We start from the raw sequence: 18,211 nt of genomic DNA on the forward strand, positions 1-18,211 counted from the left end.
GCTTGCAAGTGAGACAAGAGGAGAGAGCGTGGCGAATACTTGCTGAGAAGGTAAGCAATTATAATTTTCAAAAGACTTACGGTATGACTAGAGACATCATAAGCTGTGACTGAAATAAATTAGTCATGCGACTGAGTCTACATCGCAGCTCAAATGAATTTGTGGATGTCTTCTTCTTCTTCTTCTTAGCCGAGTTAACAACAGCGCGCCAGTCGTTTCTTCTTTGCGCTACGTGGCGCCAATTGCATATTCCAAGCGAAGCCAGGTCCTTCCAACGGAGTAGAAGTTTTCCTCCTTCCGCTGCTTCCCCCGGCGGGTACTGCATCGAATACTTTCAGAGCTGGAGTGTTTTCGGACAACATGACCTAGCCAGCGTATCCGCTGTCTTTTAATTCGCTGAACTATGTCAATGTCGTAATATATCTCATACAGCTCATCGTTGCATCGAATGCGATTTGTGGATATCATGTGATGCAAAAATGTCATTATCATCCGTGTAGTAACTAAACTAAAGTTCAATTTAGAAATTAGGGCTGGATAAATTTGTGGTACAGTCTGAAAGAGAATCTAATAAAGGTGAGAATGGTTCTCAAGGTTTCCTTAAAATTATCCGAAAACATTGAGAAGAAACAACGGTTCAGTGTGGTTTGTGGGCCGGTGGAATCATCGTCGGTCCATATTTCTTCAAACATGATGCCGGTGAAAACGTTACCGTCAATTGCGACCGTTATTCCCGCCATGGTAACCGTCTACTTGATTGCCTGGATTTGAAGCCCGTGATCTCGGCGATATTCACTTTCAACAAGACAGCGCCACTTCCCACACATCGCATCAATCAATGGATTTATTGAAAGAACACTTCGGTGAGCAGATAACTTCACGTGTTGAGCTGATCGATTTTCGACCAAGCTCGTGTGATTTCACAGCGTTAGACTTTTTCTTGTGAGGATAGGTAAAGTCTCATGACTATGCGGACAATCCCGCTTCGATTCAGGGATTGGAGTAAAACATCACGCGTGTCATTCGCCAATTATCAGTCGAAATGCTCGAACGAGTCATCGAAAATTGGATTCAAAAGATCGATCATCTGAGACGGAGCATCGGCCAACATTTGAAAAATATAATCTTCAAAATGAATGACAAATAATGTGTATTCGAACGATAATAAACATTCCCCATGAAATCTCAAGTTCTTGTGAAAGTTCTGTTGAAAAAAGTAGGGAACCTCGAAATATATCACCCTTTACCGTGATTTAACTACAAATTACATTTTAGTTCATTAATGCCAATGATTTTTGAAAATTTTAGGAACATTTGCAGTTGTTTACAAACACGTGGTTAGTTCTTTTCACTCATCTCTCTTAACTTGCAAAAAAAGCAAGAAAGTATGTCATCGAAATGAATATGACAAATGACACAACCGACTTGTGAGACGGCAAAGTATAACTCAATGAGTAGATGTCAAGAAATAACCAAGAATTCATAATAAACAAGTATTTGTTTGTTTGTCTGAGCAGTAAATGTTTTGTGTGGGAAACTTGGAGCAGAAACTTTCCAAGCTTCCCTAACTTTTTGACACAATAATGAATTAATATGATTTAATAACTGTAAAAGTATGCAAATATTTAATATGACATGTTGTTCAGTATTTTCATTGTATTGAGCTATAGAGCTGTGCCCAAAGCAATTAAGCCAGTCTGCAACAAAAAGCAATAAAATGCAATTAAACTTATGCCTATTTTCATTCAATTCTTTGGAGGGTGGTTTTTTATAGGAAAATAAAAATGAATTATCTTGAATATTTAGAGTGTTTTTATTTACATATTGAAAATTAAAAAAAAAAAAATTATTTGAAAAAATTTAATACTTTATTACTATTATTATTGTCACTCGAAGTTGGAACCTCAAAAAAAAATGCACGTTTGGCCCGGGTGATTTTGGCAATAATGAATTAATATGATTTAATAACATGTAAAATGAAGTAAATGCAAATAAATAATTTGAATTGTATTTTAGCTTGTAAAATAAAAAAGTTAGAGCTAGTACCGACGAGAACTATAAGTTGAAAGCAAGCGGTTCAGTAGAAAACAAGTTAGAACCGGCGCGATCAGAAAACCAATGTCTTGAGAAAAACGCGTTTAAAGTTCAAAACTCTGAGAGAGAGGACTTTAGGCTAATATTGGAATTTTACTTTAAATCCCGTATATATCAACCGATTTTTTTTTTCTTCACAGAATATACTTTTTATATACCAATTAACAATACACTCAAGTCTTATATTGCTAGAAATATTTTTTTTAAATTTATTATGTTTGCGAGGAAGCTTCAGAGTAATGAAGTCATTCATTATTATTAACCAACAGCTCAATGGTGATTTCTCACAATTGGATTTTCAATGGTATCGAAATTTTAAAAATTCTAACTACTCATTAATTAAGCAGTCTTGTATGATTGAGCCTCGACTTTCATTAACGAATGGTGTTTATGCCTTGAAAGAAGGTAATATGACATTACCTTCGTTTTTCATTATCTTTAGAAAAAATAGATGAATTTCACTAATTACTGGGTTGTTTTGACAATAGGCTTTCACTAGAACAAAAATATTTTGCCGCCAATTTACGGGACAAGTTCGATAAGTCATAAAAATATTTAACAAACACCTCTTTTGTTTTTACTTTAGTGAAGGTCCTCAAAAATGTTTCTAGTTTCGAAGTACAGTGAAATTCCTCATTATGGATAGTCCTTACACTCGGAACCCTCCCATAACCGGACATATGAAACAGTGACAGTGAACGGAGTACCTTTTGTTCAAATCATCTCTGATATAGGGACAAAATTTCTGAAAATGTGTAAAGATCTGTTCTTGCTTTATAAATTCTTATTATTTTGTGGTGTCTTGAGACAGTTTTTTTTAGGAATGATGCGCAATATGAACACGGCAAACGAATTGACTTGCGCTATCACCGACTACTTGTGTGGCAATATAACGGGCTGAAGGTCAGTCATTTAATCGGTTTATTGTTTTATTCTAGTACGGTTACTTAGGTATTTAAAATATCAATTTTGAGTAGCATCGCTGTAGTTTGTAATTCTCACTTTTGTCCGGTTTATGAAGGAAAATGCTCCTATGTGCGCCGTCTAGCTCGCAGTGGCTCAACGGAAACTAAAGGATATTTGTCATTCATTCACTTTCGCCTGATATTGGCTTGCATTTGTATTAGTTCAGTAGAAATATATTTCGGAGTTGCAGCTTCTGACTCCGAGAAGACATTTTAAATACATGTTTTTGTCAGGCCTCCATATGTGGGCAGTTCTCATAGTCGAATAAAAATACTGCGACGGTGGATGTCCTTGCGATTGCCATGAGCAGTGCGTTTTTTAGCATTTGGTTAGATTAGTTTTGGCTGCTGTAGCGCCGATCTTGTAGTCTCACCTTTATATTTGTTGCAAGATTCTTCGTAAAATGCAATTATTTGTCTCCTCATTAATATGGAAACCGATTCGGAATATATTTCTTGATTGTTGGACTTATTACCTTGAGGTCATTGAGAGCAGTAATACTCCCTCTCCCAGGCTTTGCTTCCACATAGACATAAGACCATTTTCTTTGGATCATTCAAGTCGGGAGAAGTTGTTATTGTGTTGTAGCGGCAGAAAATATTCCTCAATTAAATTTTAAGAATGGAGTCGACAGCGCTCAGCCGGTTAAAAACAAATATAGTTACTTAAGATTGCCAGGAAGTTTGTGACGCTCAGACGGTAATGCCGGAGATCTTGTTTTTTGATCACTTTAGACCGGCGTTTTATTTGTTATTGTTGTAGTTGTAGGAAATTCTTCCCAAACTCCTTTGAGGACGGTTGCAGAGTTCATAATGCTTTGTCGGATGAAAATATGGGTGCGTTCGGCTACGAAGAATCGTAAGAAAAGCAAAAAAGCACTTTCCATTCACCAATTCTTGTTGTATTTTTGGTTCATATTGTTTTCTGGGCTGCATTTTATTTCTAGAAATATGATTTCCAGATATTTTATATGATTTCCATAGAGACAACATTTCTCGGAGTAATGTTAACTGTAGATGCATAAGATCAGCAAACTTACCATACCCAATTCTCTTAAAATTCTTCGAAAACATTTTTACTTTGCTTCAAATATGATATTGGTACACGAAAAGCAGCAGTTCTGCGTGAAATCCGAGAGTAATTGACTTATTGAACCGCCCTCGTTCGGTTTGTGGCACGTTCGAGCGCTCATATGTGCGTCTGTCCGTTCATGGACGAGCTGACAAATGACAAATGGCAAAGCTTTTAGCCACAATCTAATAAATACATACCTACAAAACAAACAAACAACAACAAACCAATTCTGTATGGGAAAGTAAGTTGCTGCTCGGGTGGTTTTTGTTGCCGTTGTTGATGTTGGTCAAGTTGGACCGTTAGCTCGGTGTGCTACCTGCGGTTTGGCGCTGTGCATATTTCATTTGACATGTTGCAAAACTTTTCACTCAACTGCTACTACACGCACCAACAAAACAACAACAACAAATGAATTATTATCGCCACTTTAAACAATCAGCAGAGTTGCGGGCTAAAAAGAGGCACCGCGCGGCAGGCGGCAGGCGGCATGCGGCAAGTGCAATGTGCTCACAATTTATGCAAATTAACCAAAACAACGCCACAGTTCGACAAACCCCGCTGTCACTGGCCCCCACCCAACCAACCTTAACAACAACGCCAACTCAGCCAGCGACCGACACAGTCACCTTGTGAACGCTGACGCGCTGAGCGCAACGAATCGCTTTCATTAAACTTTCTGCTTTCTTCTCGCTTTCAGTTTTCGGCTTCGCCTCTGTGCTCTCTCACCGCATCTTCATACCGAAATGCTCCCGTTTGCGCGCGTTGCGACTTGGAGCGGCGTGACGTTACATCGCGCGGCACCAATCCAACAGTCACGTTGCCGCACAATTGCCACTATAATTGCGCCAAGCAGCGCAAATCTACGCGAGAGTATATGTATACATATATATAACGTGTATGTGTGTTGTTGTGTGTGTGCTTGTTTGCCGGCTTTCGGCGCACATGACCACCACTATGTTTGCTCCACTTACCGTTTATAATTCTGGTCAGCTTATTGCGGCGCGTTGACGATGGACTTAAGAGGCTTTCGCGTCGACTGTTGCCCGCACTGCTGCCGCTGCTGCAGAGATCGCCACCGGCACCGTAATTGATATTCAATTGGGTTGTTTGCGATGTGGTGCTGCAGTTCGAGAACAGGCTGCTGGCCGACGGGCGCTTGCTGAACGGCACCACGGTGGGGCGCGGGATGTCGAGTGATGGTCGCGGCGTGTCGCTAAACACAATCTCGGCGAAGGAATCAATGCTGGCGGAACGTTGCAGTGCGCTGCTGTCCTTTCGCCTGCAACAACAAAAACACACACACTCATCAGAAAAAAGCAAAACAAAAAAAATGTTAAAGAAAATGAAAACAATTTCAACGGCGAAGTGGTTGACAATATGGAGTGTATAAAGCAACATAAGTAAGCACCTACTTAGAGGAAAATGGAGCGCCTTCTGAATTATTGAACGTTGCGCGCAGAAAGTGCTAAGCAAAGCGGAATTCGCTTAGGAAGCAATAATGCGTGGATGGATTTTGAATGCCTTTAATATAGTATATAATGATGCCATATGTTCAAAATGTTAATTTTTATAAAAATACATAGTTTTTAGCGCACTTATTTCTCTAATGCTGAAGGCTTAAATAGAATAGGAAATAATATAATAATTAATATTAATAAATAATTAAAAAATATGTTTTATATTTATAAGTATGTATGTATGTTTTTTATATACTGTATGGAACAATTGAACTGATTTTGTTAACAGTTCCAATTTGCGTTGATCTTATCGGTACCAAAGACTTATCATCTGTCTGAAAAATAAAATTTTTCACAATATATTATTGATGTCAAATGGTTAGTTTTTGAGATATAAACATATTTAAGAACACTGAGATCAAAAAAAGTTTAACCAATGTTGCCACGTTATTAAAAAGTAATTTTTCACAAACAAAAACTAATATATAGGTCATAAAACGAGAGTTTAGAGTTGCCACCAATACAAAAATATTTAAACTTTCAAACATAGGGTTGCCATATGTTTAACTAATGCAGAATGCATAGCAATTTGAATAATACCTGAATTGAGGATATATTATTTAAAAAACTGAAAAAATACCCTCAAAACTTTTTCTTCTTATAAACATTGTTTAATACTTCTGAAGAACAATTTTCTAATTTTGCATTAGTAAACTATAGAATAAATAAAAATCTTAAATTTCCCAACTTAAAGGTTTGGAAAATGCTTTATTAGTTTTGAGGTCCATAGGTCTTGGTGGCACCAATCGTATACGGTATCATATCTATAAAGCCTTAGTAAGCAAACAAATCTCCTTGTATTGAGAGCACTAATATGGCGAGTATTCGAATTATTAATATTTGACATCACGGAAAGGGGTTTTAACGTTCGACGATCGGCTTACTGAGCGTACTATTCGCAAAAGCATCACCCATCTTTAGACTAAGCATTCATTATTGGGTGATATTCGACCGAATATGCCACGTCCAGCAGGCAGTGAAGAAAATATAGCACCCGTAGCTGAGAGTGCACAGGAAGACCGTGGAGACTCGGACTGACTCTGGATGGACTTGGTGCATTTTACAACGAGATCCTGAGTACAATAACTGAAGCCGCTCAACCTCCCAAAGCGATATCGCTTCGCTCTATGAGCTCTTGAAAAGTTCCAAGAAGATCTGAGTTTTCGAGCCAAATCTTGTTCTGCGATGTGGCCAAGTTCTGGCTCAATGGGTTTGTAAACAAGCAAAATTGCCGCATTTGGGACGAAGAGAAACCTGAAGAGATTCAAGTGCCGCCATTTCATCCAAAGAAAACAACGGTTTGGTGTGGTTTGTGTGCCGTTGGAATCATCGGTCCATATTTCCTCAAAAATGAGGTGAGAACATTTATCGCGCCATGATAACCAACTATTTGATGCCTAAAATTGAAGTTCGTCATCTCAACGACTTCTCAATCCCAATTTATAGAGAGAACACTTCGGCGAGGAAATACTTTTACGTTTTTGGCCGGTCGATTGGTCACGAAGATCGTGTAATATCACACCGTTAGACTTTTTCCTGTGGTGATGTGTAAAGTCTAAAGTCTATACAGGCAATCCCGCTTCGATTCAGGGATTGGAGCAAAACATCATGCGTGTGATTCGCCAGTTACCAGTCGAAATGTCATCACGAGTCATCCAATATTGAACTCAACGGATGGATTATCTTTTTTGCTGTATTATAACCTTTCAAAACTGGGTGAATCCATAAATGGGGAATGCTACCGGCAACAACTCATCAAATTGAAGCAAGAGATTACCGAAAAACTCCTGAAATTTGCGACTAGACATAAGGTATACGTAAATTTTTCATCATGGCAACGCTCGGCCGTATATGGCAAAACCACTTAACAACTGTTTGGGAAAGAACGGCAGACAAGTTTTCATTCTATCACCTCACAAACCAGAACTTACTATTCTATTTAGCATTTGCTCTGATCGATGCAGGACTGTCTCACTGAAATACGGTTAACAAGAGAACAGGGTATCAAAAATTGGCTTGATTTATCATTGGCAGCCAAGCGGGGGCTCGGCGGGTGAAATCCACATACCGATAATAAGATGGGAAATGCTATGACTTCAAACGGGCAATCTTTGAGTAACACACTTTTATACGCAGAAATATGGTTTTAGAAATATTTGGGACGTATACTTGAGAGAAAACATCCTTTTTCTGCAAGAAATTTAGCAGACTCTAACTAAAAGGTTAGCTTCGATTCGACCACGCTTTTCTCGAATTTAACTGCTTCAGAACGACTTTAAATTTACTTTATATTTGCTTGAAAAACCTGAAATATAAATACAGTGAAAGCTCTATTAAACGGACGACCTATTAAGCGGACAGCTGTATTAACCGGCGCATTGGTATCAGCCAAAGTGAATTCCAAAATATTTGGATGTTTATTAAGGACAATCTATTAGGCGGACAACCCTATTAACCGGACAGAAAGGCTGGTCCCACCAGTGTCTGTTTATAGGAGATTTCACTGTATATAAAGTTTGATTGAATTTGTACTCTACCTATGTATATGTGAACTTTTCTGAACTCGTATCTGCATACGTACATATATATTTTTCAATGAAGGAAAAAAAACTAGGAAGCCCCATTAAATCTCTCGATTCTTCCAAATGAATTTCATTAATGAACTGTGAAAGCTTGCGATAATAATTTGTTTTACTTAAACTAATTAACTTGCATGGACTTGTTTAATTATTGAGCGCTAATTACAACATCAACAGAAGAGTTCTTTCATCCTCAGCTCATTACGTTTGCATTGACTTGACACTTTAAATGGGAGCTTTTGAAAGGCAGGAAATTAAAATCGAACAGTTTGCGAAAACTTCCGTTCGAAAATTGCAGCGCGCAGAAAAGCAACTCGCTTAAAACAACAGCACCACCAACAACAACAACCACAAGTTTTAAATGAAAATCGCTCGGCAAGTGACACTTTCATCCGCCATCGATAGACAAACACCCATACATACGCAAGGCAAGCAATAAAAGTAACAAAAACAACAGCGATAACAACAACCATAAATTGTGCTATATAAAAAAAGTAAGTGCATTTGTCAGGTCCATAATGATTGCATGACTGGCAGCCGGAGCGAAGAAATGCCATTTGACAGATTTATAATTTGCTATAGGCGAAATGCATTAAATCAACGCATGTAAATGCAATCAAAGTTTATGCAAGTGAATTGCTAACGGCGAACGCACTGCGCGCCGCAACCTCCCGTCAGCCACCACTATTTTTTACTGCCTTTTCCCGAGCCTTCTTGTGCAATATTCGTCAACTGCTGGAAAGTGAATAAAATTTGCAATGACTGGGAATGCGAACGCACAGAGCGCACAGACACACACACATGCATATATATACAGACATATATATACATTGTGACAAAAAAGTACCCGGAAATTCCAATTAAAACGAAAAATATTTAATTATTCATCAAGGATACTCTAAACATCTATACTGATGACTCGAAAATAGAGGATGAAGTTGGTGCGGTAATATAGAGCAGGGCATCAAGATTACGCTATAAGCAGCTGGAGTCCCCACTGAATGATACACTAGAGGAGGTATCGATAGTGACATCGCAGAGTCTGTTAAAATTCGGGTTTAAAGCGAAATAGGAGCATCTCTAAAAGGATGACTACTTCTCTCGACCTAGGATGAGGGCCTCCTAGATGAATCCATCTGGTATCGCAAAGGACCAAGACTGGTATATGCGTCTACCATTATAACCTAACCTAACCCAACCTAATTATTCATCAATATTTATTTTGTTGCCTTCAAAATAATTCCCACCAAATGTAATACACTTATGCCAACGATTTTTCCAGTCCTCAAAACACTTTTCATAAGCTCTTTGTAAGATGGTTTACAGCTCCTTCACCGAATTTTGTTTTGTTTCTCTTCGATGGACTAAAAACGAATTTCATGGAATAACAATTTCAGTTTTGGGAACAAGAAAAAATCACATGCAGCCAAATCTGGTGAATGCAATGGTTGATCGATGATCGATTCTTTCACAATTCCAGCTGTTTCCGAAGGATGATCTCACAAACGCCTCAATACGACCAAATAGAACTCTTTATTGCTCGTCTGTTCGTCCGGAATAAATTCATGATGCACCAAATCGCGAATATCAAAAAAAAACAATAACCATCACCATGATTTTTCAGCGGCTTTGGCGTGATTTTATGGTTTCGGCTCGTTTTTGCTCACCATTCCGATGATTGTCGACATGTTTGCATGTGAAACTCATAAACCCATGCCACATTGGCTGTTGGGATCGAATTTCGCACAATCAAGCTTGCGCAAAGAGACCTGTTCAAGGTACTGCTTTTGAAAAAAAAACAGTTTTATCGGGACGAGTCGAGCAAAAACGCGTTTCGTACACTAAATATCAACCAAAATCATTCGAACGGATTGGCGAGTGTTGTCGAGCTCTCTTGTCATCACTCTAACACTAGGCGGACGATTTTCAAGCACCATATCCTTTACTTTTTTATTATTTTCATCACTTGAAGAAGTCAAATGTCGTCTAGAACGAGGCATGTCTTCAACGATCTCTCGACCGGCTTTGAAAGCTTTGTACCACTTGTAGGCTTGTGTTTTTGATAAAACTGAATCACCGTAAGCCCTTTTCCAACATTCGCAACGACTCCGCACACGAAATTTGGTTGAAAATACAAAATTTGAGGCAATTCTTTGTTCGATATTTTTATGCATTCTAAAAATCTCAATGCACTACTGAGGGGTAATGACAGCTGCTGTAAAAAACTGGTTGACAGATCGCGCTCATATGGTAAATTAAAGCTAGTTCTACTAACTTACCAATACATATGTTTTTAAATATCATTTACCCGGAGAATTTAATTACAATTTCCGGGTGCTTTTTTGTCTCAATGTAAATATATATGCATACACACCCAATCCTTATTTATGTGAGACACACACACAGTAGCATTCATACTACTACATGCATATATGTACATGTGTATCTCTGTATTGTTGTTGATCTTTGAACGTTTATTGTCAGCTGCCGAGTCCTTTGCGTGGCAAAGTGGCAACGGTGGCATCTGTTGCAAATGCGATGATGAAGTGGCAACAGCTGAAGCCGCATGGCTTCACGCATAATAGCAGTAAGACCGACAACAACAATAATGACGGCAAAATGCGAATCACAATGGGTATCAACGTGATTGTTATTGTTGCTATTGTGTGTTGTTTTTGTTATTGTTGCATAATATTGTTGTTGTTGTCTGTATGCTTTTGCCGTCGTCATTGCTTCCGGTCGTTGCGGCCGTGTTGATGATTGCTGGTAATGATGTTGTCGCCAGCACTTTAGCGCTCACATACACCCACACACACACACACACACACGAGCACATGCGCTCTCAATAACTTAAACATGCCACACACAGACTTGCCACAATAATCTGCGTGCCTTTAGTGGCATTTTAAAGCACTGCACAGCCGTGAGTAATAATAATAAAAAGTAATAGTATTAATAATGCTATTAACTTCTTTATTCTGTAGACACACACACACACAACACACACTTTTATAGAGTTGCCACTTGAACAAACAGAATTGTATGCATGTAAGTGAGAGGGGCGTGTTAATGCCGTTGTGAATAATTTATCTATTTATAAGCGTTATGCCAGCGGCGCGGTAAAGGTCTCTTAAAATTTAAGTAATTTTTTGATATAACGGTAATTACTAATAACCGTATATTGCATAAATAAGTTTTACAAAATTTTCCCTTTTTAAAGATGTTATGAAGATATATAATATATATATAAATTAAAAGCTAAAACGAAACGGAAAAGTTGCCTACATTTAGGCGCAAGAAAAGAAAACGTCATTTTAGCAGCATAATTTCATTGGGGTAGACAGGGTTTGGCCTGCTTTTCTTGTTATAAGTCTATAAAGTTTATTTTAAAGTAATACAAAGCGGAATTCACTTCACATTTCAGACTGTAGTGACTGGTATGGGTGCCAGGCCACAGCGGAATTTGCAGGAAACTGTAAAGCTGATGAGCTAGCAAGAAAAGGCACACTAGAACCTTAGTATACTTATGGACCACCGTCGGTACATGCATTGTCTCAAAAGCCTTTCGGCTCAAGATCGATCGTAAAAGATCTAGTGATCTCTTTGACCTCAGTAAAGTAGGCTCTCCCTAGTTTTAGGGCTTCTAACGTACCATTGCCCTATTGGCGTCAGTAAGGCTGGGAATCCTATCAGATGTTTTCTGCGGTAGCTGTATGGAAGAAGATGACGTGGAAACAACTCAGCACTTCCTTCTTGACTGCCCCGCGTTTGGGAGGTCAAGACTTTAACACTTGGCTGGCGGGATTTGAAATTAAACGCCTGTGCAAATTTGTATTGACTACTAAGCGTTTTGCTAATTTATAATTTCGAACACAAGAGTTCTTCCTTTCTATGGTTTCACAAAGGACTCATTTAGCAGTCCACGTGCGATCCCTCTACATCATCCATCTAACCTATATTGCATTTTGTCTACATTATTAATATGAAAATATATATTTTTTACACCAACAGTATAACATTGCCTACATTTAGGGCGCTGACGAAAGAATGTCAGTTCTATGTTAGAGAGCACAGAACCGACCTAAAAAAGCCTCTGGAGTATCATATATGTACATATATTTAAAATTTTCGACAGAAAATTGAAAATTTAGTTATTCAAATGCTTAAAACACATAAAAAGCTAAGAACTATTTGGACTACAATTTTATTTTATATATAATCTCAAACATAACAATGTTTGTTTTGCACTTTCATCCTTATATGAATGTATACCATATTATTTACCATATTTATAGTAAAAATGTGGAGCGGTAATTTATTTTATGTTTGCCGTTATTATTCATTAATATTCATGGTTATTGTTTCCTCCAATTCATAGTTGTTTTCATATTTATTTTTATATTCAATTCACACTTGTTTTCATGTGCTTTCTTATTTTCATCAGCATTGCTAACCATATTCTCACATGAATTCTCAAAAATAGCATAAACCTATCTCTACTTATATGCACACACATACTTTTATGTATGACTGTGTATTCTTGACACGTGTTAGGTGACCTTTTTACGCTGCTACCGCCGTTCACTCAACAAATTTTCATTTCTCACTGCAGAATATTTGCAAACACTTTATTTATGTATAAAGTACATATCAACGTACTTATATATATATATGTATATAAATGTATATGTAGTAAAAACATTTCCCACAACTGTAGCTGACCCATTTCCGGGCGCTAATATTTGGCCCTTCTCTTTGCAACTAATAATTTGACGAGAGTTCATGCTTATTTTGCATGAGTGAATATGTAAGGAAAGCACACAAATAATAAACTTAAATGCGCGCCGGTACAAATATATGGTGGGTATGGTTGTGTATGCGGGGTTCCTGGAAATCATAGCGAAAATTGTCAACTTCTTTGATGAAGCCGCACAAGTGTGCTCCACTCGAGGTTTATGACCCTTGCTCAGTTTGTCTAGCCGCTGATTCGCTACGTCCTCATCAAAGTGTATTTATTTGTGTGTGTGTGTGTAGATATGGATTTCTTGTCAGCTTTTTAAGTTTATTCAATTTGATTTTTTTGTGCTCTATTTTTCGTATTGCCCATAGAGAACACTTTAATGTTGGTTAAATGAATTTAATTTGATTTAAAAAATTATTTGATAAACAAGTATAAAAGTTAGAGAGAAGTCATATTCGCTGCCGGTGTTGCAGGAAACTGCAAGGCTGATGAGTTTGCTAAGTCAGGTACTTCAGTCTCCATAACTACGGAATGGGCACGGGTAGGAACTCCGTTGGCTTCTTCATGATTCACTACTGGATTAAGGGCTCTCATACTAACTCAGCTAGCGTTGATCCGCTACTAGTAGCTGTGCAGTCGCAAGTCCTTTCTGGCGCACGGAAAATCGTAAAAGTTCTAGTGAACTCTGCGCTTTCGGAAAAGTCCACTTTTCAATTTCTAACTGAACACTTTCTGATCGGGATTCATGCGGTAAGATTTATCATTTTACCGGATGCCAGTTGCATCAGCTGTTTGGACAAAGATGAAATAAAATCACCTCAACACTTGCTTCTCGAATGTTCCGCCAAAGCCAGATCAAGGCAAAAAAACCTCGGATCTCATATTTATAAATAATGGCAATAGAAATAAGGCACCTAAAATGATTCGTGATAGGTTCTGAGGGCTTTGTCCATTACTGATATCCAACTGCAGGAGTTTTTCACTTCGTTTCACATGGGATTGTACATAAGAGTCTAAGTATGATCTGCAAGAAAACATCACACGGAATCAAATCTGGTGAATACGGTGGTATTCATTTCGTTTTTGGCTTTAAATTCGGTCACAATCGTGGCTGGTTGCGTGGTCATCGTGTAAAATCCATGTATTGTTCTTCCACAATTCCTGCCATTTTCGACAGATGCCCTCACGCAAACGCCTCAATACGGCCAAATAGAATTCCTTATTGACCGTCTGTCCCTCCGGAATAAATTCATGATGCACCAGACCACGGCCCTTGATTTTTGAGCGGTCTCGGGTATTTTTTTTTTAGTTTCAGCTCGTTTTCCCATTCCCATGATTTTTGACTTGTTTGTATATATCAAACTGATAAACCCATGTCTCATTGATGATCTTCATGAATCTGGGATCAGAATTCGCAGGATCAAGCATGTCCAAAGAGAACTGTTTACGGTATTATTTTTGAAAAAAATGCAGCTTTATCGGGACGAGTCGAACAAGAACGTGTTTCATACCCAAAATATCCACCAAAACCATTCGAGTGGACTATCGAGAGATGTCGAGCCCTCTTCCCATCTCTCTAACAATTGCTTGACGATTTTCAAACACCATCTCGTCCAGAACGAGACATGTTTTTAACGATCTCTCTACCATCTTTGAAGGCCTGTACCACTCGCAGGCTTGTAGTTTTGATAAAACTGAATCACCGTAAGCCTTTTGCACCGATTCCGCACATGAATTTTGGTTAGAAATGGTCTCATATAGGGTAGTCGAAAAAGTCTTTTCGTATTTCTAATCAAACTTCGACTTATTTTTATTAATATTTATAATGAACTTTAATGAACCAAATTTGCACCATTTTGGTCGACCACTTTTTGCCATTTTTCCGCTACATGGACCGAAACAAATGTTAGTCCAATGGTGCAAGGTCAGGTCCTGATGGAAGACGAAGCCCTTTCTGTTGATCAATTCAGGCCTTTTTTCGTTTGCTTGAAGCATCAGTCTCATCAGTTGTTCACAGTCGAATGTAGAATCAATCGTTCGACAAGGCGGTTCCTTTCTAATCCCACCAAACCTCAGCATAACCTCTCGAGGCACCAATATTTGGCATAGTAAATAAGGACAGTCCTACCAACTTAGCAAAATATAATTTTAGAAATATCATTTACACGGGGAATTTAATTGGAATTTCCGCCTGAGGTTTTGTTGCAAAGTATAAGCTTCAAAGATTCGTCTTAGGTAATTTCTTCAAAAATTATATGTGTTAGCGAGGGCACAAAAACGGCTGTTAAATTAATAATTTTCACTTATCGTATTAAGACACTCTTCCAGGAATTAGGAGATCTGTGCATACTTCCTTTCCAAGGGAAATTCCCACCGCTTTGGGAAAATTAAGTTTATTTTTGTTGTAATCCTTTGGGTAGCATTAAAATTTTAGTTTGCTGTCAAAGTCTCAACTCATTTGCCTAATTAAATACATTCGACTTTCGACCTAAGCACCGTGAACGTGCCGCAATGAGCGGCAGCCCAAAGGAGCGTAAAACGCGTAACGGCAGCTTGTACGTGATGCAACCCATAACGGCAGCTACGCACTGCTTACATACCTTTTTGCTGGCAATAATGTTAGGTTACGGAATCGAGACAAGCCGAAAGCAAAAATAACACCAAAGAAAGGAAACCAAAAGGAAGCTTTAATAAAGAAAAAGTGGCGCAAGAGTTAAATAACGTACAAGTGTTTAACAGCAGCAAGAAAAAAGTAGGAAAGAGTGAAGTAAAGTTCGGTTAAGATGTGAGAGCAAATTGTTTAACAAACGAGAGTCAACTGAAAGTCAACAAAAGCGTTGCACAAGATGGAGATAAGCGGCAAACAATGGCATATTCAAGCCGCCACATACACACAACACACTCTTTTCACACTCCTCCGATTTTATTAATTATCTTTTAAATCTATAGATACACATGCAATATGCTATGTGTTGGCAACACGGAAATAGCGGCAAATTATTCAGCTAAAATGCAAACCCGTTCTATGGCGTAAGCCCTTAACCTCTCTCTTGCACTTCCACGCACTTCTCGTTGTCCTTCGCCAATCAGTGGCAGCCCTCTCGTAGGGCGTTCTGCCGCCACAAGTGCGCTCACTTGTGTATTTCTTTTGCTACACAAGGCCTTTATGCACAGCCCAACCTCCACCCCACTTCACTCATGCCACTCGCTGGCTCCCCAGCTTATGAATAATGCATGACAATTAAGTAGCGCTGGTGGAATTATGTATCTTGCTTAGTCTCCTTTCAGCAGATAAGAATGTTGTTCGGCATTGTTGAAGCATCGCTGCGTGTCAGTTAGTTAGTGTCTATGTTTGTTATTCCTGTTTTCCTGTGGTGTGTTCAAGCACGTCGTTTCCATGCTCTCGTGAACACTTAATCACACATGCCAGCTTAAGCTTATTGCTTAAAGAAAGTTTTTTTTTGAAAATTAGTTGTTTATGGATTTTCCATATTTAGTTTAAAGTGTATGCGTGCGAGAGTTTAACTAAAACTGCAAATATGCATAATTGTTGGGTTATGACTTAATGAGCAGATCGAAGCTCTATTGGAAAATCATATTCTGGTAAGGAGTAAATAAACTTGAAACTTTTTGAGTTATGTACGCTGATTGCTTCAACTGATTTTTGTTTTGAAAAGAAATCAAATTATAAAGTTTTGATAAATCGGCCACAAATACCTAGACATTTTTACGAAATTAGCATTTTTTTGGAAATCAAGAAATCAAATATAATTCAATGTAAGCAAAAAAGAATCGAAACTGCTTTATTCTCAAAGCAGACTTTAGGTGAATAATGATTTTGATATAATTTTTAGGTATATAGATACATACATGCAAGTATCAAGTTTTTTGATGTACTTTATGAAAATAATAATAAATAATTTATACCTAAGATACTTCGATGAATTTTGACAGAAAAGAGTTTAGCGCTATAGAGAACTGAACGCTTTTAGAAAAAGAGAAGGAACAAGACTCTTGTTGGTACATAAAGCTATGAGCGATCAATGGTGATCACACAAGTGATGCACCCTACTACAAAAAATCTCCCTTTCATTACTTGTTTATTCTCTTTAAGCATTGTAGGGAACTCGGTTAGAAATCAGAAAATGTTGCCTACATTTAGGGATGCATCAATCAGAAAGTGTTGCCTACATTTAGGGATGCATCAATCAGAAAATGTTGCCTACATTTAGGGAAACATTTCATTCAGGATTTAATTTTGCGCACAATCTTATAATTTTTATGTTAGTTTTAAAATGACAAACTAGTAAAATTTAATTTATTAACTTACTAAGTAGTTGACCTAAATTTTTCAAAAGTAAAAGTTTTTTTGGAAGTTGCTTTTGGGGTTTTTGCTTTGGTATTTTGAAAAGTGCATTCGAACAAAAATATTTTTTTTTGCATTTAAGGCTAAATTACGATTTTTTCCTCTTTTTTTCAATTTGTGTATTAGAATTTAAAAAAACAATTGATGTTGAAAAAAAGTTTTCTAAAGATTTTGAAAAGGTTTTTGATAATTACTTCATTTCAAATATATTTATTATACGAGTCATTTTAAATTTTCAAACAAACTAGAGCGAAAGTTTTTAAATTATTGGGATTAAAAAATGGGATTTGAGCATTTTCGGAGTTTGTAGGCGTCATTTTATTCAGTTAAAAATAATGAAAAAATAAGCATAATTTGGCAATTTTATTTATAATTGAATTTTTAAACAAAAATTATCGTTGCCTACATTTAGGGTTGCACTGAGAGCAATTAAATATCGAATTTCAATAAAAAAGCTAATATCAGCGTTTGTCAGCATAGTAAAAACAAAAGTTCGGAGATATAATATTTCGAACAAATTAAGTTAGTTGAAAATATTTTCCACATTTTTACTCGTAATGACAACAGAGCACATACATTGTAAAGCAAGTTTACATTTGAACTAGAAAAAACGTTAACTTCGGTTTCTCCGACCCTTCACAGGTCCATTTTTTGTAGCATTAAATTGTATAAAAAGAAAGCACAAAATTCCTCTACGGAGTTTCCCTTTGATATAAATGTACTACTGTGATCAAATTGAAAAGTGAATTTTTTATTCATACTTCGCGTGTTTTTCGAATAGTTAATTATTTACGTTAAGTTGGTAGTACTATTAGTGACATCTGTGCTAAATTTCACTTCAAAATATTCATTAGTATTTGAGATATGCGTCGTT

General features: G+C 37.4%; 1 protein-coding gene across 1 annotated transcript in view; it reads right to left on the reverse strand.

Annotated features, from left to right (window-relative positions):
- LOC126766995 (uncharacterized) overlaps window positions 1-18,211 on the reverse strand; it is a 188,537-nt gene that overhangs the window by 52,936 nt on the left and 117,390 nt on the right. The window contains exon 6 of the mRNA XM_050484630.1: window positions 5,106-5,413. Coding sequence (XP_050340587.1) covers window positions 5,106-5,413 — 308 coding nt within the window. The remainder of the gene's footprint in view (window positions 1-5,105; window positions 5,414-18,211) is intronic.

Source organism: Bactrocera neohumeralis, chromosome 2, assembly GCF_024586455.1.
Source record: "Bactrocera neohumeralis isolate Rockhampton chromosome 2, APGP_CSIRO_Bneo_wtdbg2-racon-allhic-juicebox.fasta_v2, whole genome shotgun sequence".
Lineage (NCBI taxonomy): Eukaryota > Metazoa > Arthropoda > Insecta > Diptera > Tephritidae > Bactrocera > Bactrocera neohumeralis.